General features: G+C 38.6%; 1 protein-coding gene across 1 annotated transcript; it reads right to left on the bottom strand.

Moving 5' to 3' along the window:
* Positions 1–1,060: 1,060 nt before the first annotated feature.
* LOC142834493 (vomeronasal type-2 receptor 116-like) lies at positions 1,061–27,591 on the bottom strand. The gene is given in 5 exon segments (XM_075947217.1): positions 1,061–1,980; positions 10,366–10,489; positions 16,051–16,278; positions 26,240–27,037; positions 27,316–27,591. Coding segments are annotated over 5 exon segments (2,160 nt in total). The 5' UTR covers positions 27,406–27,591.

Below are 27,591 nucleotides of genomic sequence, written 5' to 3'. Positions count from 1 at the left end.
GAAGGGAGAAAGATAATGAGCTCCAAGGCAAAGGGAGATAGAAGAAAACAGGTCCCCAATCACCACTGGACCCAGCCTCCGATTTGGGCTATGGTATTTTACCAACCCTTTGGCTAAAACAGGGCACACAGGTATCAACAATCTGATCTGCTAATTGTAACATCTCAAGGGCTATGCAAGGAACCATTGAGCTGTTTCACTACATAAGAGGCGTTAGCAATATTAACATGTCACACAAATGAAATGATAAAACTGTGAACAAGACATTTGTTGTACTAGCCATAAGTCCTCCTGCTCCTTCAGCAAATCCTACCAGCGTGTGCCACAAGAACCGGCCCAGGCAGCATGCAGGCTCGCTCAGAGACCTTCTGCAGCTACTACACGGATTTCTCGGTGCTGCCTGAAAGCCTAACGCATCCCTCTCCCTACAACAATGAGAAAATATTTTTACCAACTCCACATCTGACAGACGTCTAATATCCAAAATATATGGAGAACTCAGGATACTATAAATCAAAACAAAGACTACAATATTAAATGGGTCCTGAACTAAACAGAGAATTCTCAAAAGGGAAACTCAATTTGCTCAGAAACACTTAACAAGATGTTCTTTTTTCCTTGTCTCACTGTACATTTTTTTTTCATGTAGAGTGGTTGTTTCTTGGAGTCCTGTACTTTCTTGAAGGGAAATAGAGATATAGTGAATTTAGGAGAAAGTATAGGGATGGATCATGTGAGTCTTTAGTCTCAATGCTCACTGGCAGTTAAAGACACATATTCACTCAGACATCAATAGATAGACTTTTAGTTTATTTTAAATCTGATTGTATATTAAAGAAAGAAAAAGTCTTCTGCAATGCAGCAATGTCCAATAGGCAGGTCTTGTAAATTAAGTGGATGAACAGAAGATTACAAGAGATTACGTTCAGAAAAGTAGTATGTGTGTCAATTCTTGACATCTTCATTAGAAGAAACAGTTCGAGTCACTAGCTAATGCATACAACTTTTATTGTATCATAACAAGTAGTTTCATATCAAAACTACAGCTGGCAGTTTCAATTTAGGAAATTGTTGTTCAGGAAGACGCTTTCTCCTTTAACTTTTTAAGAGAATTTCTTTCTGGTCTAAACAAAATTATATAGCACTTGGGGATAAAGATACACCCCAGCAAGCCTGCACCAGAGGCCAAGATGGTGAAGACCTCCACAACCACCATGACCTTGCCCTTGGTGCTATGGTAGACAGGAAGAAAGGTGACCCAGACACTACAGAACACCAGCATGCTGAATGTCAGCAACTTGGCTTCATTGAATGTGTCAGGGAGATTCCTGGCCAAGAAAGCCACAATGAAGCTCCCTAATGCAAGGGAGCCATGGTATCCCAAGACACAATGAAATGCAATCATTGAGCCCTTGTTACACACAATAATGATGTGACTGTGTTCACTCTTGGCATCAATTTCAATAAATGGAGGAGAAACTCTCAGCCAAATTGCACAGAGAATAATTTGGATGAGGGTACAGATGACAATGATGAAATCGGATGCCCTTGGAATCAGGTAGAACCTCATCTTTCTTCCGGGTATTGTGACTTTGAAAGCCAGAAGCACAGTCACTGTTTTGGCCAACACAGTAGAAACAGCCACACTGAATGCTACTCCAAATGTGATTTGCTGCAAGATGCACTTAGCTGCACTGGGATGGCCAATAAAGAGCAAGGGACACAGGAAACAAAAGATGAGTGAGACGAGCAAGGTGTAGCTGAGATTCCGGTTATTGGCCTTCACAAGTGGAGTGTCATGGTGCTTTATGAAGATACCAAGAACCACAGATGTGAAGGCAGTGAAGCACAAGGCCATTAAGGTCAGAGCCATCCCCAAGGGGTCTTCATAGGTCAGAAAGCTCACTGTTTTGTCAATGCAATGGATGTGTTCTGCATTGGCATACTGGTCCTCAGGACACTTTACACACTGATCCACATCTGATGGAGAAAAAAACTATGATTAGTGAATCTTGAACATTTTTCTTTACATTTTAATAATTATGTATTGAAATGAGCATTGCAATATCTGCACTTGTGCTGAGGAGGACATTGAAAGATAATGCTGCATAGCAATACTTCCATTTCACAATACTCATTCCTTATCTCTTCACGGAATGAATCCAAACAATCACTACTTTTTTCTATTAAATGTGTGTTAATGTCATCATTTGTCATGTTATATTGAAAGATGTTTTTAGTAGAAAGACAGGAGATAGAGAAGGAGGGAGAAGGGAACAGAACAAAGGAGAGAAGGAGTGGATATTTGGACCAAGAAGACAAATCTTTCTCTGATTAGAGTAGAAACAGGTAATTTATAAAGGTAAAAGGGTTACCCCATTTTAGGATAAAGTGTTAAATTGGATTATCATGTTAATTAGGACAGTCATGAAGGATTTTTGTTAGCTTGACCTCACATTTTGATATCTGGACAATGATAGTCAATCTCAGGTGGAGGAAGTGGATGATTAAGGCAATAGATCTTGGTGACTAGCTTTGAGAATGTAATTGTCTTAGGTTTTATATTGCTTTGAAGAGAAATGATGACCACGACAACTCTTTTAAAGAAAAACATTTAATTGGGTGTCCTATAGTCAAAAGTTCAGTTTATTATCATCATGTTGGGATATGGTTGTATGCAGATGGACCTGGAGTTATAGAAGGGGCTTTGAATTCTGTTTTTATCCATTGGTAACAGAAGTAAACAGACTCACTGTGTGTTCCTTAAGCATATATGAAACCTCATATTCTGCCTCCACAGTGTAACACTTCATCCAATAATACCATATCTTCCCCAAAGAGACCAAATAACCTAATAGGATCACTCCCCATGATGTCATGGGGGCAAATTTTATTCAAGCAACCATAGTAATCTAATGGTTTATAGAAAGGCAAATGGAATGTGAGAGAAGGACAGGGTTTGTTAGAGATATACATATACTGTAGATGGCTACAGTCCTTTCAGAATCACTAATTTGTCTGTGCTTACATGTAAAGTATCAAAAGAGATGGTGAATATGAGGTCAGTTGGGTTTATATGGTGTAAGTAGGAGGGGGAAATGAGAAAGGAAGGTTATATAAATATAATTTTGATGTTGGAAAATGCAAACAAAATGAAATAAATTAAATAAGTTTGCCCTTAGCTGTGTCGTCATCTGATAGTAAGGATGCTCTATTCCTCAGTATGTTTCATAACAAGCAGCAACATGGCAGTTCCCATGAGTGGCAAGCAGTTGAGAGATCTGCCTCCAGGCTGCATCCCCACCCTTGATGTGAAACAATGGTTTGTATTCTGTCAATTATATTTTAAATAAATGTTGTTTGGCCAGTAGCCAGGCAGGAATTATAGGTGGGACAACCAGACAGGAAGTAAAGGAAGGTCAATGAGAACAGGAGAATTCTAGGAAGAAAGAAGTCCATTCCTCTTCAGTCCTGGCCCAGCCACAGGCAGCAAGCAGGCACCTGAATATTCTCTCCTTGGCCAGTAATCCCATGTAACCTTAGAAGACTGCATAGGTACAAGTGCAAACTCAGCAGTTGAAGATCATGCATAGACAGGAGCCATACTAGATGGAAAACAGACTACTTAGGCACTGCCATGACCCACACCTGTTAGAAAAACAGATGAGTAAATGCCAACACAAGAATACATTCAACAAGTGAACGAGCATTATGTAAATGCTATTGATCTCAGCATTTCCTTCAACAGTAAGACCTGAGCATTCCAATACAGCTGAAACACAAGAAAACAGTCTTCAAAATAACTTTAGGAAAATGGTAGTGGCTCTTAAAGGGGAAATAAAAAATTTCCCTTAAGAAATCAAAAAAGGATAAAGAAAGTATTGGGAGAAATCAATAAATCCCTTAAAAAACAAATAAAGCCAAGAACAAACAGTCAAATAGGTAAAGGAAACAATTCAAGACTTGAAAATTGAAATAGAACTATATACAAAACATAAACTGATGGAATTCAGGAAATGAAAAATATGGCTAAGTGAACAGGAACTACTGATTCAAGCATTATGGACAGAATACAAGAGATGGAAGAGACAATCACAGATGTTAAAGATACAATGGAGGAAATAGATTCATAAGTCAAAGGAAATGTTAAATCCAATCAATTCCAATCATAGTATATCCAGGAAATCTGTGGCACAATGAAAAGACCAACCCTAAGCATAATCAGGATAGAAGGAGAAGAATCTCAGTTCAGAGACACAGAAAATATATTTAACAAAATTAAAAAAAATCCCAACCTAAAGAAGGGCATGTGTATGAAGGTACTAGAAGCTTACATAATACCAAATTGGCTAGACCAAAAAACGGTCCCCTCACCCCATAATAATCAGACACTAAGCAAACAGAATGAAGAAAGAATTTTTTTTCTGACTTAAATATGTTTATTTAAAAAAAGAAAAATGTGGTTATGGAGATAAAGCTGCCTCTTTATCCTACAACCATGAAGAAAGAATTTTAAGAGCTACAGATGAAAAAGGCCAAAAAACATATAAAGGCAGATCTGTCAGAATAACACCTGACTTCTCAAAGGAGACCCTACAAGCTAGAAAGTCCTGGACTGATGTTTTACAGACAATAAAGGACCACAGATGCTAGTGCAGAATACTATGCCCAGAAAAACACTCAATCACCATAGACAAAAAAGCAATGTATTTCAAGACAAAATGAGATTTAAACAATACCCATCCACAAACCCAGCAATACAGAAATGCTATAATAAAAATTCCAACCCATGGAAGCTTGCTAAATCCATGAAAACACAGATAATAAATAACTCAAAACAGCAAAACTCAAAAGAAGAGAAATTCAAACACTAACACCACCAAGGCCGAAAAACCACCAAGAATTAATAATTTCTGATCATTAACCCTTCATAGTATCAATGAACTCAATTTCCCAATAAAAAGAGATAGGCTAACAGAATGGATTTGAAACCAGAATCTATCCTTCTGTGGGTTACAGGAAACACACCTCAACCTCAAAGACAGACATTACCTCAGAGTAAAAGGTTGGGAACAAAATTTCCAATCAAATGAATCTAAGAAGCAAGGTGGTAAAACTATCCTAATATCTAAAAAAAAAAACCTTCAAAGTAAAATTACTGACAAGAGATGGAGAAGAAGAACAGTTTATATTCATCACAGGAAAATCCATCAAGATGAAGTCTTAATTCTGAACAACTATTCCCTAAATACAAGAGTGCCAACATTTTAAAAGAAACGTTTCTAAAGCTTAAATCACACATCAGACTCAAAGGGTCTTATGAGACTACTGTGAAATATTTTTACCAAAACACAAAAGAACGTACTTTTTTTTTCAGCATCTCATGGAAACTTATCTAAAATTGACACACACTTGGTCATGAATAGAATCTCAACAGATACAAAGAAATTTGAATAACTCCTTGTATTATATGGAACAAGTATGGGTTAAAGTTAGAGTTCAGCAGCAAGCAATACAAGCCAAAAAAATTGTACAAACTCATGGAAATGCTCTCAACTGAACCATCACTGGGTCAAGTAAAAAAATATAGAAAGAAGGGGCTGGAGAGATGGCTCAGTGGTTAAGAGCATTGCCTGCTCTTCCAAAGGTCCTGAGTTCAATTCCCAGTAACCACATGGTGGCTCACAACCATCTGTAATGAGGTCTGGTGCCCTCTTCTGGCCTGCAGGCTTACATGCCAGATAGAATATTCTATATATAATAAATAAATAAATATTTAAAAAAAATATAGAAAGAAATTAAAGACATCCTAGCATCCAATGAAAATGAATCCACAACATACCAAAACTAATGGGAAACTAGGAAAGTATAAACTAAGAGGGAAGTTCATAGCAGTGAGTGGCTACAGAAAGAATTTGGAAAACCTAGTGTTGTGGTGACGATTCTACTGCAGGGAGATGATGAACTGAGAGCTTTGGCAAGCTGGGAAAACACAACATGTTACACAGAAAAAACAGTTACTGTTTTCAATGCATAACTTTCCAGAGTCAGAAACTCAGTGAAGATCTTGTGAGAGTTCATTGAGTGAATCTGTGAAGATGAAGTCACATTTGTATTTTGAGATGATAGGATGTTGAGATTCCCAAGCTGTGAGATACATACATGCCATGGAAAGCTGCATACAGGGAGTGGAACTAGCAAAAGAGAGACATGTATAAAAATTTTCAGGAATAGAATTAAGTAAGCTCATCTTAGTTTATGGTGTCCCAGCCTTGGTAGAAGAGTTGATCTAGACCAGGGACATTTGCAGAGGCAGAACTGAGCCAGCAACCTGGGTTTGAGCAGAGCTGAGACAGCAAACTCCACAGGAGCAGGTACAGGGGAGCAACCACTGACCAAGTGGGGCAGAGCCAGAGACCACTGCAGAATCGGGCATGAATCTGGGACCTTCCAGGGAGTAGACATGACCCAGAACCCCTGCAGGTCTGTGTGTGAGTCTGGGATCTCTGAGGGAGTAGGCCTGAGACAGGTCCTCTGAGGGTCCAGGCACACCCAAGTCTGGAATCTCTGGAGGGGTAGACAGAAACCAGAGACCTTTGCAGGACAAACCCTGAGCCAGGGTCCTTTGCAGAAGCAGATCCAGACCAGGAACATTTACAGAAACAGGTCTGAGTTGTCAGCCTAAGCCAGAACAAGCCTGAGACAGCAAAATCCATGGGAGAGGGGATAACCCCAGAAGCGCTGAGTGACCTCCAGGAACACGGAGTGACCAATGGGGTAACTAGACCCATGGTAATGAATGTCCCACAAGGAACAACCATCTGAGCCTTGGATCCACTGGCACCTAGATTAATGACCAGAGTCACAGACAGCCCAAACCATACTATTTAGAATAAAAGATGAGTAGACAAGGTGAGAGTACATGCAACACCATAAAGCACAATACACCAGTAAAATCTAGAGACCCTTCAACAGCAAGACAGATGAAGCAGAAGAAAAGGACCTAAAAAATAACTTCATTGGAATGTTTGAGACTCTTAAAGCAGAAATGAGACATTACCTCACAAAATGGAGGAAAAGACAGAAAAAAATTTGGAAGACAAGCCAGGCGGTGGTGGCGCACGCCTTTAATCCCAGCACTCGGGAGGCAGAGGCAGGCGGATCTCTGTGAGTTCGAGACCAGCCTGGTCTACAAGAGCTAGTTCCAGGACAGGCTCCAAAACCACAGAGAAACCCTGTCTCGAAAAACCAAAAAAAAAAAAAAAGGAAGACATTAGCAAATCCCTTAAGAAAACCAAGAAAAAACAATCAAAAATATGTAAGAAACTATTCAAGACTTACTAACTGAAATATATACAATAAAAAACACTCAGATTCAAACTGCCTCTGTGTTTGTTTCTGTTTGTCACCACCAAATCATATCCCACCTGGTCTTCCAGCAGCCATGTCCCACAAGAACCCCATACCAAGCTGGGTTGGTTGGTGGCAGGAGACTGTCAGTGAGTCAAAATGGCAGTGTACAGAAACCAGGGAAGATAGGGAGGAGGGATTATATGAGCAAGGGAAGCGTTGTGGGACAATGGTCTGTACCCTGTCCATTTTATTTTAAATAAACACTGATTGGCCAGTAGCCAGGCAGGAAGTGTAGGTGGGGTGCAGAAAGTAGAGGCACGGCAACAAGAATTCAGGGAAGAAGGAATTCTCAGTCTGCAGTCGTAACATGGTGCAGAGCAAGCAAGATGTGACTGTCTGGCCGAAAAAGGCACTGAGAAACATGGCTAACATAGACAAGAATAATGGGTTAATATAAGTTATAAGAATTAGTTAATAAGAAGAGCATTAGATACTGAGACAATAGGTTAATAACTAATGTAGACCTCTGTGTATTTCTTTGGGAATTAATGACTGAGGGAACTTGGCAGGACAGAAACCTCAGTCAACAGGGGAGGATGAAGATCATGACAGGGAAACCCACAGAAATAACTGACCTGAGCTCAAGGGAGTTCATGGAATCTGTACCAACACCTAGGGAGCTAGCATAGGACTCTCCTAGGCACTCTGCATGTGTCTAACTGTTGTGTAGGCTGGTCTGTTTATGGGATTCCTAGCAGCGGAGCCAGGATCTATTCATGGCACATGAACTGGACTTTTGGAACATATTCCCTGTAGTGGGATGGATTGTCCAATAAAAAAGGAAAGGTCTAGCTTCTGCCTTAACTTGGCATGCCAGGCTTTGTTGGCTTCCATGGAAGGCCTCATCATTTCTGAATGGAGACAGGAGTGGATGTGGGGGAAAAGAAGGGATTGAAAAAAGAGGAGGAAGGAGAAACTATGGTTGGTGTATGAAATAAATAAATGAAAAAACACCCACCATCCTATGAGCTTACTTAAAACAAGCTAGCAAATAAATAACAATGAAAACAAATGTCGAAGAGGAGCAGTAACTCTATCACGGAGGGTAGAATCCTCTCTACATATTTAGCATAAAAAAGCCCTACATCTTGATGCCATCAATTTGTGAACAGACAAGCTCCTTCCTTCTTCCTTTTCTGTGAGATACAGACCCAGAGCGTACTCAAGGGGGAAATAGATACAGATCTAGCACCATGAGGACAAGAACAGAAGAATACTCAAGTAAGAGTGATAGCACAGTAAATGCCATTTACTCTTATGAATTTTTTCATTTAAAGCCAATTCATGCCGGGCGGTGGTGGCGCACGCCTTGAATCCCAGCACTCAGGAGGCAGAGGCAGGCGGATCTCTGTGAGTTCGAGACCAGCCTGGTCTACAAGAGCTAGTTCCAGGACAGGCTCCAAAACCACAGAGAAACCCTGTCTCGAAAAACCAAAAAAAAAAAAAAGCCAATTCATTAGATGCTGTTTATTCCTTTGGTGTATCTTGTATGTCTGAGTGCATAGAGGCCAGATGGTTTGGGAGGTCCTTCTGTTTATGTGTTGCTTTGATTGGATAATGAATGAAGGACTGCTTTGGGCCTGCGCAGGGAATAGACGTAGTCAGGTAAAGCGAGGCAGAATGCTGGGAGAAAGGAAGTAGAACGAGAGAGAAGCAATGGAGCTGCTGCTAGGGACAGATGGTTGAAAACTTTACCCAGTAAGCCACGGCCATATAAATATGGCTTTATATTTATAACAATAGTATTTATATTCTACATATAAATAGAAATAGGTTAAATTATTATGTAAGAGTCACTCAATTAGAAGCTAAACATAATGGGCCAAATAGTGATTGAATGAATACAGTTTCTATATAATTATTTCAAGTCTGGGCAGTTGGGATGAACATGCAGTCTCCCCCAACAGTCAGAAGACAGTTTCTAGAAGTTCATTACCTCTATTTATTACATGAGTCCTGGGGTTGAACTCATAATTAGCTGTAGTAGCAAGGGAATTAATTACTTTGCCATATTATTGGCCATAAATATGCTTTAAAGACTTTTATTTTATTACATGGGGTGAGAACCATAGAGAAAAACAAATGTCATCTGTATATACCCAACACTAAACAAATATCATTTGACTAATAAGAGCTTGTACGTAACAACACCATTCAGATAATTGTGACTAAGGTACTTTCATATCAAACTGTTTTAATATGATATTTGTGACATTATTAAGTGGGTGCTATACATAAAAATATTGAATGTAGGACTCCAGATATGTTCTATATCATGTGTTAGTACTTATCAATATTCCATAGAGTTCAAATCACATTGATCCTTTGAAAAGAGGGTCTCTGGATATTATATAAAGTCTTCTGTCTCATATTTAACTGTGTCTGATTTAACTGTACAAGTAATTATTCCTTTTTTCATTAACCATACAGAGAACTTGCAATTGGTTCCTAACACCCACATAACAGAGTTCTATAGTGAGAGGCTGTGAGAAGGACTTCCCACACCAGAGCTTAGTGGATCTGATGTCCTCTTCCAATCCCCATTGCTTCTTCAATGTACATGGTGCCTATAAATGTCTGTAGGGACACATACACACATGCAGTTACGTACATGGTGCCTATATGTCTGTAGGGACACATACACACATGCAATTAGATTATACAATCACTAGGAAGGACCTTGTTCAGATTTCTCTCACACTGCAGTTTGCATATCAAAACTGTTTCTTTGAGAAACTGACATATGCCATGAATTTTCAGTGAGTCAAAGATGTATGTCATAACAAACAGTGTGACTTAAAGGGGCATTGATATTGATCACATTCCAATAAATCTAACTTAGGAAAGGGGTATATTCTATCTATGTAGCAGATTTTAGACCCTTTGATCATCCGTGTGTATGTTAGAGAGGATGATCAATGTGAAGAGTTTATCTTGGCAGTAAATACTCACTTGTCTCATTAGAAATTTCATTTTCTGGGCAAGGACTGCAATCAAAACAGCAGGCTGCCATTCCCTCCTTCCTGAACTTTCTGAATCCAGGACCACAATCAGCACTGCACACAGAGGGCGGCATCTGAGGAAAATCAGACAAATGATGTTATTAGGAGATCTGCCTATTCATTATATAACTACTATAAATTACCTTGATAAAATATCAATAATTTTATATTATATATACCAAAGAGTGACCATATTTCACTTAGCATATTATAGAATGCCAATTTATGTGAAAGTGTAGAAACAATTTAATATAAAATTGATAGTGTCACATTGCTGGAAATTTAGGAAGAAGAATGAGTTGTTCACTCTGGACAAATAAACATGACAGAGCATGCAAAGAATTTTTTTCTGGGGCTGGAGAGATGGCTCAGAGGTTAAGAGCATTGCCTGCTCTTCCAAAGGTCCTGAGTTCAATTCCCAGCAACCATATGGTGGCTCACAACCATCTGTAATGGGGTCTGGTGCCCTCTTCTGGCCTGCAGGCATACACACAGACAGAATATTGTATACATAATAAATAAATTAAAAAAAACTTAAAAAAATAATTTTTTTCTAATTAATTTTTGCAACTTGACACAAAGTTTATTTAAAATATAGAGGGAACCTTAACCAAAAACTTCATTCCATTTTGTTAACCTGTAACCATAACTGCAAAGCATTTTACTCATTGGTATTTGATGGAGGATGCTCAGTCCACTGTGGGCAGTTCTGTCCCCTAGGCAGGCTGTGTGAGAATTCAAGTGGAAGAAGCCAGGAAGCAGTGCTCCTTCAGGATCTGTACTTTAGTTGCAGTCTTCAGATTCCTGCCTTGTCTTCCCTCAACTCTAACCCATGAGTCAAACCAGCCTCCCCTTCTCAGGTTGCTTATGGTCTGTTTAACCACAGCAATAGCATAGCAAGCTGGGACGAATGGAGAAATCAAATCTGAGATAGCACACATGAACTTCACTAAAATCATCCTGCAAAGCATGACATAGTATAAAAAAATAGAAGAATAGGTAGAGCCTGGTGCATTTTTAGCGATGAATTGCTGAGTTGATGTGCACTGAGCTGGAAGGTGGAGTGTTTCCTGAGAATAAAGTGCCTGACACAGGCTGCAGACACTGCAGAACATGGATAAAAGTTAAATAACTTGAAATTAATTGAATGATTTCTTAAAGTTTAAAATCAAATATCTTCATATCATTAAAAACCTGGTGATAGGGCTCTTTCTGCTGCTTCAGAAAGCTGCTAATACTGCAGCCTCACATTGCATGCTCTGTTTAGTGCTGAGTTCAGTGTTGAGACTGCAGTGTGCACAGGATGCACAGGCTCATTCATATTCTCAACAATATGGTTAGGGACAAACATTCCTTTGTTTTCACAGTGTAGTGGTCTTAGACCTCACTCCTTCTATAGACTAGGCTGACCTAGATCCCACAAGGCTATGCCTCTTCTGCATATTCAGCTCCTGAATGCTGGGGTTAAACATGTATGCCACCAATGGACATATTCCTTCTCTTCTTTTGTTTTTCATGGTTGCAATTTCCTTTTATACTTACTAAAATATTAAGGACTATTTTTTAATGAGAGTAGAGAAGATGTATATACTTGTCTACTTTTTGCCCGTGTATTTTGAGGTGTGGTCTCCATATGCATTTTTAGCTGGCTTGGACTTGCTATGTAGGCCAGACTTGCCATAAAAAGACAGGGTTTTGACTGTCTCTGTCTCCCAAAAGTTTTGATTAATATATGTACCTCAATATACAACTGACCTAACTTAGGATTTTAATGGAAATTCTTGAGTTTCTCTTCATGTAGGATAATGTTGTCAAATGCTTTGTCACAGAAATCATTTCTAAAGTGACTGGGCTGTAAAATATTAATTAATCAAAAGAAAACCTGATTTAGTCAAGATGTGATCTTTCTTTTGTGTCTGTTTTTTTTTATTTTCACTCTGAATGAATGCTGAAATTATTATGTGCACTTTCTGCACATATTTGGATGGTCCTCTAGTTGTATCCATGAGTCTATATATGTGCCACGTTTACATCTGTATATGTTGAACCAAACTTGTATCTCTGAAATGCAGTCATCTTTACCAGAGGAGCAGATATTTCTGTTGTCTCGTTGAGGTTTTGTGCTTTTTTTGTTTAATTTTCTTTTTTGCAGAATGAGGTTGGATATTTGCTTAATGGGTTATGGAAGGGTTATTGCCAACCTTGATGTTTATGTATTTTGACTAGAGAATGGGAAGATTAACAGTAAATTGGTATTGATAATTATTAACTAATTGTAATTGCTCATTGTTGTTATTGCAATATTTGATACTTTTAATAGTTGTTTATCTGTGTGGTGTTCTAGTGCTGTCTTTATATACTTTGATCACTTGTATTTATCTTATTTTTGAGGTTCTATTAGTTCTTCAGGGGTCTTCCATAATAGTGTTAGAATGGTTGTGAATTCCAATAATTTGTGTTCATCATTGAATTTTGCTCTCTCTCTGTATTAGTTACGATTTTTAGGAGTAACAAACTTACAGAACAGAACTGTCTCTGTTTCTGTCTCTATCTCCGGCTCTCTCCTCTATATATACAGATATGCAATTTATTAGAATGTCTTGTGATCTAGCTAACCCAATAATTGCTGGATATGAATGGAAAGTTCAAGAATCCAACAACTTCTCAGTCCATGAGGCTTAATGCCTCAGCTGATCTCCATTATACACTGGAATTCCAAAGAAATACCCTTAATGCCAGTGAAATAATGAACTTGGGAACAAGCAGACAAAGAGCAAATGTTTTCTTTTTTTATTTCCTTATATGTGATTCCAGCAAAGGGTGTATCCAGGATAAGTGGTGGATTTTCCTAAATGAAATGATCTGGATTAAAGTTGTGTCTTCCCAACTGAAAATCCAGATAAAAAACTACTTTCCACACTTAAAAGATCTCAATTAATAGCAGGTTCTCTTTGTCTCTCTCGGTCTCTGTCTCTGTCTCTCTTTCAGTCCGTTGGCCTTCCTTTCTATATATCATACTTCTTTTCCTTTATTTTTTGTTTTGTTTTTAACTACAAAGTTTATCTTTCACCCTGGCTGTCCTGGATCTCACTGTGGAGACCAGGTTGTCCCCCACTTCAGAGATCGACCTACCTGTGCCTCAAGAGTTCTGTGATTAAAGGCATGCATCACTCCTCCTCTTTGTAAGGTGTTTATTTCCTATCTCAAAGATAAGATATGCATAAGAAGTGGATCGTCCCACTTCACATTAAGCAAAAATCCCTTTCAGTTTTGCTCTGCATATTTGGGTTTCATTGAATTCTAAATACTGTCAACTTGATACTCAAGAGGAGGCAACACAGTCTCCTTCATTTATGACAGAGAACTTTGTTGGGTAGAGTATTTGGGGTTTGGCAGTTATGAATCTAACTGCTTCAATTCTGTTACTGATACTGTCCCATTTTCAGAGAGTTCATGAAAAAATCTACTGTAATCCAGGTGGGGAATTTCTATGAAATGCACTTCTTTCCTGACCTTCAACTTCTTCTCTTTGTCCTGTTATTTTTTTTTTTTTTTTAGTTTTTCGAGACAGGGTTTCTCTGTAGCTTTGGAGCCTGTCCTGGCACTAGCTCTTGTAGACCAGGCTGGCCTAGAACTCACAGAGATCCGCCTGCTTCTGCCTCCCGAGTCCTGTTATTTTGAATTCAAAGTAAACTATATCAGGGGAAGGTTCTCTTCTGATATAATGTGTTTTGTATTTAAATGCCTCCTGTTTCTAGATAGCCACATGTCCCATGGTATTCTGGAAAGTCACTGTTACATATTATTGAATATACTGTTGATGCTTATGGTGTATCCTTCTCTTCTGGCAATAGGTTAAAAATTGGATCGTTTAATTTTATCCTATTGGTCTCGCACTTCTTTTATTTTTTCTTATTTTTATCTTCGTCATAGTTTCAGACCTCTATTTTCACCCTGGTCTTTGAGACTTGCCACCCTGTCATCATCTTGAAGTATTCTGTTGGTGAGACTTTTCACTGATATTTTTAAATGATTTCATTTGTCTTTCCTTTCCATATTTTAGTTTGAATTTTTTATTATTTTGTACCTTTTGGGATGTATCTGTCACATGCTCACACAGTTCCATATTGTGTGTAAGTTTTGTGAACTCCTTGCTTTGTTCTGGAGGTTGTTTGACTTTCAATGTCATCTTTGAAGTTTTTGTTCAGTATATCATTGAACACACTCTTGTTTAAACTTCTGACTCTAATATTTGTTGCATGGATGTCTTCATAGTTTCTTCACTTGTTTGTGTATTGAAATTTGCATACCTAGGAGTATAGCCCTGGTTGCATAGTTCGTAATCCTCTGGATTCCTTCAGTGGATCTTTTCATAATGCTCAAGGGAGGCTAACTTACAACACATGTGAAATTCCATTGCTGCTCTCTGAATGGACATGTAGTTCAGTAGTTAAACCTTCAGATCAAATGTCCTTTTCCCTGAGAATGACTCTCCTCATCACTCTGAGAAAGGATATTAACTGTAGATCTCATACTACCTGGGCAACCTGAGATATAACTTCAGATGAAGCTTGAAGTCTCTCTTGAAGTCAACTCCTTTAAAGTTCTAGCCACTTTGTAGTTTGGGAGTTTGATTGAGATATCTTAAAATCACCTTCATGAGAATTCTTATCTATAACATACATAGAACCCATAGAAGAATATACCATTTATAAATTTCCAGAAGCACATTTCTTTACTACTAATACCTCCACACAAAGAGATAAGGAAACTAGATACACACTTGTTTGTTTTGGGTGAACTATGAAAGAATTCATGGGACCAAGAAATGTTCCTCTAGTGAGAAATTTCTTTTACAGTATAAGCTTCAGTGCTAGAGACACGGCTCAGCTGTCAATAACAATTGCTCCTCATGAGCAGATGCAAGATTCATTTGTAGTTCACCCTGTGTAGAACCAAGTTGTCTCCGGTTTCGTGGAAATCAAAAACATTTTTCTGACATGCATATGCACCACACCTTCCAGTACTGCACAGACTACATGCAGATAAAACTTATACCAACAGAAAAGAAAAAGACAGAAAGATAAAACAAGATTACAATTCATAAGGTTTCTAAATGGGTCAAAAGATGTTATGGCAATGCAGGGCTAGATGTATTCGCAATTTAGAACATGTTGGCAAAAATGCTTAAAGCAAATTATATAATAAAAATGAATGATTGGCATATGTTTATTTTACTCATCTCTTACAATTAGCCTCAGTCTCTCAGCATCTGTGTCAGAGGTGCAGCAGAAAAGAGGAAAACCCCTTTGTAGTTATCAGAATGGGACCAACAGAGTATCTCTCAGTTGCAGGAAATAAAATTTAATAGTGGTAACCACCAGGTTGCTATTTATTTTAAAAGCTTGAAACGTGTTCTGATATGATAAAAATCACAGTATACATGTATGAAATCCTGAAACAATTCATAAAATGTCACATCAAAAAAGTAAAAAGAAGAAACATTTTGTAGGAGGCTAGAAAATGGCTCCTAAAGTGACGATCTATTTTTACTAAGTTACATGGAAGTACAAGTGCACCCACGTGACAGTGTTCCTGCTGTGTAATGTAAATCAGCACATCACGTCAGACCTACCTGTCTACTTCCTGTGGCCCACTCTGGAGCGTCTTCATAGAAATGGAGCTGTTGACCATGTGGGAAATATGGGCTAAACATTCCTATCTTCACCTTCAGTCCAAGACCATTTGGGAAATTCCAAATCTGGAAAATGTCATACTCTGGCTGCAATTTTTCTTTCTGGTTCATATTCACTCTGTCCCCAACTGGATTAGTGAAGTGGGTCTTCCTAAGTAAGGAGTACATCTGAAAGACAGGCAGCATTCTTTAGTGAATGTACCCTTCCTTAAAGTCAGAAAATATATTCTGATTTCATCTTTAATGCAACTTTCTTGAATGTCTCCAGGTGAGAAATCCAAATGAAAGCAAGTAGGTAAATGGAAATATAATAAAAGTCCTAAAATTTTATGTTTTTCAGAGGAACTAGCAAACATAAGCACAGACATACATGAAGACAGCAATGGTAAGTATTAAATATTCATAAGCACATACATACACAGACTCATATTCATACATAGATACATACATAATACAGGAACATACTATTTACACATACATACACCTGAACCCAAGAAAGAATATGAATATAGAGATACACAGAGACAGACTTCTGCACTCACACACAGAGAAAGAGAAACCACAAAAACATACACAGGCCTATAAACATGCTCACAAATTCATAGATAAATATGCACAAGGAGACATACACAGATATAAACAGTCATGCAGGGAGACATTGACACAGACAAATTTATCCTCAAATGCAAAGACAGACAGAAACACATACAGAGGAACAGAAACACAGATACACATATGTACAACACATTCACCAAAACACGCTCATACCCAGTAACACAAATATGCACAAGTGCAAGCACAACCACAAAACCAGACAAATCACACATTTTGGCACTTGTAGACACATGCACTGACAAATACACATAGGGAGATGAAGGTGAAGGCATAAGTCACAAACAATCCCACACCAGTTTGGAATTATTATTAATAGAACGGTTATTTATTTAAAGGAGAAAAAACTTACAGAACACCATCCCAGACAACAGCCCTCTGCGCAATCAGGCCAGAAGCGGAGCAGGAAGTAAGAGAGAGAAAGGAGGGAAGTGGCCGCTTTTTTAAACAGAGAGACCACGCCCCAGTGAGCTGGTATCTCATCGGCTATTGTCTGGAGGAGCGGAAGGACCCCCTCCCCCCCCGCAACACATCCCCCTTTTGTTTAAGTAAGAGAGATCTAAACCTACTACGAAATTATATACAATAAGTACAAATATCCTATTCTAACTAGCTTAGGTCTTGTATAATAAATAACTTGGCCAATTCATGAGAGAAAAGTAACTGCATTTATATAGTCTTCAACCCCATCGAAGATCTGAGGAGGGAAATAATGTTACCTGGGTAATTAGGAAGTTCAGTAAAATGACTTCCAAAACAGGCAACAAATCACAGAGACAACTAGCTACCTGGGCAATCACCCAAAGTCACGTTTGCAGCGTTGAAGCAACCAACTTTGGCTAAGGCCTAACATAACTGACATACCATTATTAAAGGCAAGAAACTTTTCAAAACTATCTTACCCTGTCTTGGCAGGATATGACAGTCCTGTTTAATCCATTGATGCACGCTCTGTATCTCTGTCAGTGGTTGAGGTATGAGCATTTCTTTGCCCAAAGGCCAGTTCTGCCAAAAACAAAGGCTCCAGGTGGAGTGTCTTTGGTGCTCAACATTCTCTCAGGAATAGATCGGTGCTGCCAGGAGCAATTGTATCTCACTATCACAAAGCTCTGAATTAGATTAAAGGCCATTTTCTGCAGCTCTTTGAAGAGGTTGAAGATTATCTATTTATACTGAGTATAATCTCTATGTATCTAAAAAACCTGATTAGTCTAATTATAAATGTCAAACTTAGATGACTATTGATCTATATAAATCTCAATATCTATCTAACTTAAAGACTAAGATAATAAACAACTGTGTAACAAATGAGGATATTGACCTCCAAATATAAACAATGTACAAATATACATTGTAATATGGTAAATATATATCAATACACAAACAATATATAAGTATCTTAATCAGAGGTAGAAATGTACACTGCAATATGGTAAATATATACAATATATATCAATACAATATATGTCAATACATAAAAAATGTTTTAAACAGAGGTAGAAACATGCATGCATACAATAGTCAATTTAATTTAACTTTGTATCTATATAAGAATCGATACCACCGGGTGGTGGTGGCGCACGCCTTTAATCCCAGCACTCGGGAGGCAGAGGCAGGCGGATGTCTGTGAGTTCGAGACCATCCTGGTCTACAAGAGCTAGTTCCAGGACAGGCTCCAAAACCACAGAGAAACCCTGTCTCGAAAAACCAAAAAAAAAATCGATACCAATGTATTTGTCTCAAAACAATAACTCACAAGTACCAATAAGTACCAATCTATTATCTCATTATCCCTCTTTCTTCTCCAAATGATCCCCGAGCTTATAAAATTCCTCCCCCAACCCTCAATCATATACTAATTATAATCAACCCCTAAATGATGTCCCTAACCCAAGGGCAAACTTTACTGGGAGAGGGGATGTCGTCCTCTAGAATTACTTCCAGCCATCATGGGGGCGACATTCTTTCTGTTCTTTCTGGGGGATCCTGTGAAAGTAAAATGATGGTTAAATTTCAAGATCAATGTCTTTTAAAATTGCAAATAGTCTCTGAGTATTTTGTGGAGGTCTGGCCAGAATGTTGTACAAGATGTGCACCATTTCAGCTAACCAAGTTGGAACTGTCTTGTGCAGCTGGTACCCAAAACAGGTCTTGTAGTAGCACTATCAGTATCATGATGTCATATCAACCAGGTAGAGTTGTTGTTATGGGGCACCATCTTCTTCCTGGAAACTTCAAATGTCACTGCAGGAGAAACTCATTGTTCATTGTGAAAAACTTAAGCATTAATCATATAGACATATATATATTCAATGAAAGGATGATAGATATATTCGATGAAAAGTATGATAGATATGAAGAAAAGCAAAGATGTTTTCTAAACTCATATTTCTTTCTGTCCCATATCATGGCTCTTGACATGAGACAGAAACTCCAGAAACTCTGGGTTTTTCTCCTACCAACAGGCTTGGAATTGGAGAGGGACTGAGCCATAGTCCAACTTCAAAACCAGCTCAATATATTAATAAATAAATGAACATTAATACATATTTAAATATAAGAGTAGAATAATTTTACTTACGAGACCTGTTTGATTTTCTTGCCCATTCTTATTGGGTTGTAAATAGTTTCCATCTGTCAGTATTCAAACATCCAGGGTCCCTTGAATTTTTTGAAGATGAGTGTTTTCCTGCAGAGATAAGAAGAGAACCCTGCCCCCGTACTATATCTTTTTTTTACCACCTGTATGAATATCATCATTGTGGATGAGCTGTCATTTCTCCTTTCCAAGAGGTTTCTCCTCTTTAAATCGAAACTTTATTAATTTTGATGGTATCCACAATTTTTCTTCCCCTGTGAAAACAAGAGCAAAACCCCCTCCCCAATGTAGCACATCTCCGGGCTTCCATTGAGAGGACAGCACATCTTTGAAATAAATTGGTTGATTTAGTTCAGCAGACTTTTCCATTATCCAATGTCTTTCTTCTGCTGTCATTCCTTTCTCATTAGCATTAAGAAAATTCAAGGTTAATAAAGCATTATGCAATCTATTTCTGGGGGTATTTTCTGTCCCTTTCTGTTTGTTCAGCATGTCCTTTATAGTACGATTTGATCTTTCTATAACTGCCTGACCTGTAGGATTATTTGGTATACCTGTAATATGTTTTATATTATAATAATCAAAAAAGCGTTTCATTTTCTTAGATACATATGCTGGACCATTATCTGTCTTTATTTGTGCAGGTATACCCATGATGGCCATAACTTCCAATAAATGTGTGATTACTGAATCAGCCTTTTCTGAGCTCAGGGCAGTAGCCCATTGAAAACCTGAATACTTGTCTATGGTGTGGTGAACATATTTTAATTTACTAAATTCCATAAAGCAGAACACATCCATCTGCCAGATTTCATTTCCCTTAGTACCCTTTGGGTTACTCCCTGCAGGCAACGGTGTTTGATTATAGAAAGAATAAGTAGGACATCTCTTTATAATGTCCTTAGCTTGTTGCCATGTAATGGAAAATTCTTTCTTTAGGCCTTTACTATTGACGTGATGCTTTTTATGAAATTCTGAGGCTTGCAACATGCTTCCAATCAATAATTGATCAATCTCAGTGTTGCCTTGGGCTAGAGGACCAGGCAGACTTGTATGGGACCTGATATGTGTTATGTACATCAGAAAAAGCCTGTTCCTGATTATGTCTTGTACCTGGATAAACAATGAAGTCAACTCCGTGTCATCTGGTATAAATTCAGCGGTTTCAATATGCAAGATAACTCTTTCTGCATATTGTGAATCTGTAACTATATTAAGAGGTTCTTTAAAATCCCTTAGCACCATAAGAATGGCATATAATTCTGCCTTCCGGACAGAATTATAAGGGTTTTGTTCTCAATTCATCTGACTTGTAACCTGCTTTCCCTGATTTATTTGCATCAGTATAGAATGTACGGCCTCCAGTTATTGGAGCATCACGTACAATTCTAGGAAGAATCCAAGAAGTTCTCTCTCTCTCTCTCTCTCTCTTTTTTTTTTTTTTTTTTTTTTTTTTTTTTGGTTTTTCGAGACAGGGTTTCTCTGTGGCTTTGGAGCCTGTCCTGGAACTAGCTCTGTAGACCAGGCTGGTATTGAACTCACAGAGATCTGCCTGCCTCTGCCTCCAGAGTGCTTGGATTAAAGGCTTGCACCACCATCGCCCGGCTAAGAAGTTCTCTTTATGAGGTTAAGTCTACCACTTTTGGGATAGTTGCTATTAATTTCTCCCAAAAAATTAGCACAAGCTCTTTGCCATGGTTCATTGTCTTCCCATAACTTTTTTATTTCTTTAGTAGTAAAAGGCACTATAATTTCTGCTGAGTCTATACCTGCTAGTTGACGAAGTCTCAGCTTACCTTTTATAATTAATTCAGAGACTTTTTCCACATAAGTTTTTAATTTTTTACTTGGTTTATTAGGTATAAATATCCACTCTAAAATAATATCTTCCCTCTGCATTAGAATCCCTGTAGGAGAAATTCTGGAAGGCAATATGACTAGGATGCAGCTAAGATTTGGGTTCACCCTATCCACATGTGCCTCCTGTAATTTTTCCTCAATCATTGTCAGTTCCTTTTCTGCTTTGGCTGTCAGTTTTCTTGGACTATTCAAATCTTTATCACCATCTAAGGTTTTGTTTAAATGAACTATTAGATCAGGTGTTATCCTAATAGCTGGTTGTAGACTGGAAATGTCTCCTAACAATCTTTGGAAGTCATTAAGAGTCTTTAACCAGTCTCTCCTAATTTGTGCCTTTTGCATTTTAATTTTCTCTAACCCTATTCTGTAACCTAGGTAATTAATAGAGTTTCCTCTTTGAATCTTTTCAGGGGCAATTTGTAATCCCCACCTAGGCAAGACTTTCTTTACTTCAAACATCCTTTCTAAAGTATCTTTATTTGAGTCAGATAACAAGATGTCATCCATGTAATGATAAATGATGGACTTGGGGAATTGTTTACGAATTATTTCCAATGGCTTACTTACAAAATATTGGCACAATGTAGGACTATTGAGCATACCCTGTGGGAGGATAGTCCATTGATATTATTAGGCTGAGAATTATTATAAGTAGGCACTGTGAAGGCAAATTTTTCTCTATCCTTTTCTTGTAATGGTATAGTGAAAAAACAATCTTTCAAATCAATAACTATAAGAGGCCATCCTTTTGATAATAGAGAAGACAAAGGAATTTCAGATTGTATTGGGCCCATAGGTTGAATTACCTTGTTGACAGCTCTTAAATCTGTCACCATTCTCCATTTACCAGATTTATTTTTTACAACAAACACAGGAGAATTCCAAGGGCTGGTTGATTCTTCAATATGGTGAGCATCTAGTTGCTCTTGCACCAGCTGTTCCAATGCCTGTAATTTATTTTCAGCTAGAGGCCACTGTTTGATCCATATTGGCTTCTTAGTTAGCCATTTTAAAGGTAGGGCTGTTGGTACCTCTAAAGGTTTGGTATTTGGTGTATTTTCTTGTACAGCCTAAATGGCTGGTGACCTTTTTTCATAATACCTCATCATATCTTTCTCAGAATTATGAGTTCCTGGAACTACAGGAATGTTAATCTGGGTATTCCATTGCTGTAGCAGGCCACAGCCCCATAAATTTATTGCAATATTGGCTATATATGGCCTTAGTTTTCCTATTTGCCCTTCAGGCCCTATGCATTCAACCCATCTTGTGCTTTGTTTTACATGAGATAGGGTTCCAATTCCCAGGAACTGAACGTCTACCTCTTGAAGAGGCCAATTCAGATGCCAAGATTCTGGAGTGATGATACTTACATCCACACCTGTGTCTAATAAGCCTTCAATAAAAGTGCCATTTATACAGACTCTTAGCTTTGGTCTTTGATCGTTTGATCGTTAATAGAAGTCTGCCAAAATATACGTTTACTCTGTCCTACTGAGTTTTTGACTCATGAGTTTTTTGACTCATCCTCCATGTGTAATTCATCATTTAGACCAGTATTACTTTTTACAGCAGAAATTGGAGCTTTTAATTTTCTTGGTGAGGCATGTTCTCCACTGTGACTGGGAATGACTGGGCCACTGTTGGCTTGGGGGCCTGCAAGAGGCCCCTCAAGGAGTTTCCTGATGATATCGGATTGCCCTGTCTGTCTGTTGTTGACCTGCATTTGTTGGACCAATGCTGGCCTTCAAAGCATCTCCTACATATACCTGAAGGCCGAGGTCTCCTATTTTTGTCATTCCCAGAGGAGATATTATTCCTAGAAATTCTTTGCCTGCAATCCCTTTTCAGATGTCCTATTTTACCACAATTAAAACACCTGGCAGTTTGATGTCTCCTCATTGCTTTGGAAATCGCTTCTCCTACCTAAGATTCATCATTATAGCTAAACATCTCAACATTCATCATATGCTGAATACATTCATCCATAGTTGCCGATCTAGACTTTAAAGGCTCAATTATCTTTTTGCAATCTATGTTTGCATTCTCAAAAGCTAGAAATTCAAGAAGTATTCATCTAGCTTCTGGGTCTGTTACCCCTATGTCCAGAGCCTTAATTAATCTTTGCAAAAAGTCAATAAAGGGTTCTCTCTGTCCCTGCCTAATCCTGGTATATGATTCAACCCTTTTTGCTGGATCTTGTATCCTATTCCAAGCATTTAAAGCTGCTTGGTGACATAGACACAGTACTTCATCATAAAGAGCTCGGACCTGTGGATCAGCATATTCTCTTGCACCAAGAATTTGATCTTGGGAAACCTCCACACCTTTTGCTCTTCCTTGCTGTTCCATATGTTTGGATTCTTCTCTGAAATAGATTCCAAACATCAAGGAAGGTCCATTATCTAAAACTGCAGACACTAACTGATGTAAATCATGGGGGGTAGCTCTAGCATTAGAAGCCCAAGTCCTTATCATTTCCCTAACATATGCAGAGTGCAAGCCAAAATTAACAATAGCTTGCTTAATTTCTTTCAGATCATTCATTGCTATTGGCGTCCATCTAGCTTTTTTGACTCTCTTTGAGCCTTTAGAAGTTGACGCTTTGTCAGAATTAAGTATAGGGTATGTCGCTAAGACCCTGGGTAAGCCAGTTCTAATAGCTGGTGGCGGCATTGTATCCTGTCCTTGTGCCTCCTTACTCTGTTCACCAGCTCCAATAATTTCTTCAATCTTTTCAAACCTTTTTATCATTGTCTCTCTTATATCCTGAATCTCCTGACCTGTATATGTTTCTAGTGATTTCACTGAGGTATCAATTTCTTGGTCCCCATTCTGCACCTGTGATTCCAAAGCTTTAATTTTTTCCTTCAAAGATGACATGTCCTCCCTAAACTTTTCTTGTATATCATGTAGATTCCCATCTTGGAGGTACATTCTATCTGTTACCTTATCAAAACTTTGTGATAACGTCTGAACGTCAAATTCAACAGCCTGAACCCTTTCAGGTAACTTTCTAGTACCCTTGGATATGGAAGCAATTTTGTCTATTATAGTATCCACTTGTTCAGATAACCTCTGATTTTCAATAATTTTAATCCTGTCAATTAGTTGTTCATTATTAGTTTGTAAAGATTCTATCGTTCTTAGGAGTGCCATATTCTTCTGTTCATTATTAGTCTGTAAAGATTCTATCGTTCTTAAGAGTGCCATATTCTTCCTTAATGATAGAATATGGAAAAGAAAACTGAAACCTAGTAACAAGCAAATTATGGTATCCCCATAATCATATAAACCTTGTATGATGTAATCCGTTGTATTAGTAAACAAAGCAGTAAAATTTGTGTTAGAAACGAAAACTGCCATATTGCCTATTATCCAGCAGGTGGCGCTGTTGCCGAGTCACGACAAAAAGGGGGTCTTGTTTCAGTGTCCGCCTTAGTAGATGTTAAAAACTAGAAAATGCGAGTTTCTTAACAAAGTAAATGTAATTAAATCAATTCCATAGACGGAACCAGAAACCCAGAATACAGGGGTAGAGAAGAGCAACCTGGAAGCCGCTTATGCCTCCACATGAGAGAGTCGCCCCGAGGGGTTGCAGCTTTTGGCAACTGCTTGTGCTCTCGTTCGCACCACTCAAGCACTGCACTTGCAAGGGAGATTTAAAAATGACTCAGAACAGAGCAAACTACACGGGCCTGAGGAGTTTAAATCCACGTGGGGAGGCAAACGATAGGGTGCCTGGGGACTTGAAGTCAATCTGAGGTGTCTAAAGGGAAAATATAAAGAACTGCAGCAAGAAAAGCCACTGCTTGATAATTTATGTTAAACTGCTGGCTCCACACACAAGGCACAGGCTGCAAGGCACAGGCCGCGGCTGAGGGAGGGAGGGCTCACACCAAGCCGAGCTGGTGGCAGGCAGCCGAGAAGGGGAAGGAGGGGTCCTAAAACCAAACGTTGGGGGCTGGAGAGATGGCTCAGAGGTTAAGAGCATTGCCTGCTCTTCCAAAGGTCCTGAGTTCAATTCCCAGCAACCACATGGTGGCTCACAACCATCTGTAATGGGGTCTGGTGCCCTCTTCTGGCCTGCAAGCATACACACAGACAGAATATTGTATACATAATAAATAAATAAATATTTTAAAAAAAACAAACGTTGGGCGCCAGATGAAGGTGAAGGCGTAAGTCACAAACAATCCCACACCAGTTTGGAATTATGATTAATAGAATGGTTATTTATTTAAAGGGGAAAAAACTTACAGAACACTGTCCCAGACAACAGCCCTCTGCGCAATCAGGAAGGGAGTCTAGTCACTGGAAGCGGAGCAGGAAGTAAGAGAGAGAAAGGAGGGAAGTGGCCACTTTTTTAAAGAGAGAGACCATGCCCCAATGGGCTGGTATCTCAGCGGCTATTGGCTGGAGGAGTGGAAGGACCTCCCGCAACAGAGAGAGACACACAGAAACCCACCCATAGAGAAACAAATTGGCAAAAAAAAAAAAAAAAAAAAACAATTTATTCACACTTATAAAGACAGGCTGATATGCAGATAGATATAAACACATATTTAACATCCAATCAACATACCCAGAAAGAACAGAGAAACCTACAATCATCCACCCATCCACTATAAGAACCATCCATTAACATACACTTGAGTTTTCCAGAGGGTTGGGGCAGAATCAGTTTAGAACACCTGTGCAAATGATGCCCTACACTAATTACCACATATCTGACAATTAAGGAACAAAAGTTCATCTTTTTATCATGGAGAGGATTAATAAAGAAGACTCCTATGTTTCCAGTATTACAACAGGGGTGAAGATAGTCAGGTGCTCTATAACAGAATCATTGATTTTCATTGAGAAATTGTGTCTCCCAGCCCACAATGTTTGCATTTGAGATTTTCCAAACCTCTAAATTTACTTCCTCAAGAGGAAAAAATGTTCAAAAATCTTTCCAAATGGGGAAATATATCCTAACCCACTAGAATGGGACAGCTGAGACTCTAATAAAGACTGATATAGAAAACAATGAATACTATCAAATAGAAATATCACCTTCAGGCAGTTAGGCAAGTGTACTTCCTGATTGCCCATTGGCTGAAGTAGCATCTCATGGTAGACATGGGCCATAGTATACACAGCATTGTATATGTCATAGCTGTCATCACTAAAAGCCATGTCGAATGTCTGTGCAATCAGCCATTCCAATGAGCTGTTGGATGAGCAGTTCCTCAGTGTCTTACACATAGAAGCCGAGACTCCACAGTTAAAGTTCATCCACTCCAGCCCTGCCAGGTATTCATCTGAGTATTTGAGAGGATTCTTTGACTGGATAAAATTTTTAAAACCAGAAATCTCAGCATGGTGGTGTGCAAATGCTAGAGTCCCATGGAACAATTCAGGCAAGGAGTCACTCTTACTTGTAGTGACATCGAACTGTGACGTGGTGACCCAGATTCTCTGTAAACCTCGAGATGTCCACATTCTAAAGCTGACAGATAGAGTACTATCTGTTTCACCATAAATGATAACAACATTTGAGGATGACGTCAAGATTTGGTTATAATACACTTCAGCTCTTGACATGTACAAATGCATGTTGAGCGGAATCATGTTCACAAAGGCAAAGCAGAATATACTTTTTTCCATCTCTGTTCTCAAATATGAGAAAAATTGGATACCCTGATCATTGTCTGAGATGGTCAGCCCAACCCAGTTCCAGCTGAAGTGAAGTATGAGGGAGACCATGGCCAGGGGTAGAGATGTGTCCTCAGGGGCCATTTGATACAGAAAAGGAAATTGTACATGATCACTCAGGGTAGGATGGAAGGGTCCGTAGGTAAGCTGAAGGAACTAGGAAACAGAGCAGCATGAGGTAGCACGCACTGCTAAGGACTTGTTAAACACACTTTTCTGCAAAGAGTTCTAAAACACCCTCCTTCTGTTACATCTTCCCTCATCTAAATTATAAACTGTAAATACAGAAGTCCCCTAAAGTCTCTGAATAGTACCCAAGGACTAAACAGTTTGAAATAAGTGTAGGCCTCTCCTTCTCACATTTTTCTTAGCACCTGAGAATGGCAACAAGGGAGACAGGATTTCTTGCAAACTCCCACCACACAAAAGCTTACCTGCTGAGGAAGGAAGCTGTCCATGAGTTTCCAATGCATAGAAGATACTACCGAGTTTGGTCCTGTAATCATAACTATACAGGTCTTCATTTTCTTACAGTGATAATTAGGATATATATAATCAGTATCTTGAATATATTGAAGGCAACTGCGATTTTATTGTATAGTCTTACACCCCTTTGACAAAATTTGAAATAGCAAAGACATATTTGGTAAAAGATCAGGGTCCCTGTTGACTTCATCCACGGAAAAAATTAAAGCCAATACAAACTGATA

The sequence above is a fragment of the Microtus pennsylvanicus genome, chromosome 13 (genome assembly GCF_037038515.1).
Source record: "Microtus pennsylvanicus isolate mMicPen1 chromosome 13, mMicPen1.hap1, whole genome shotgun sequence".
In the NCBI taxonomy this organism is placed as follows: domain Eukaryota; kingdom Metazoa; phylum Chordata; class Mammalia; order Rodentia; family Cricetidae; genus Microtus; species Microtus pennsylvanicus.
Note: the sequence above shows the minus strand (reverse complement) of the source record. Positions and strands in the feature narration are given on the sequence as shown.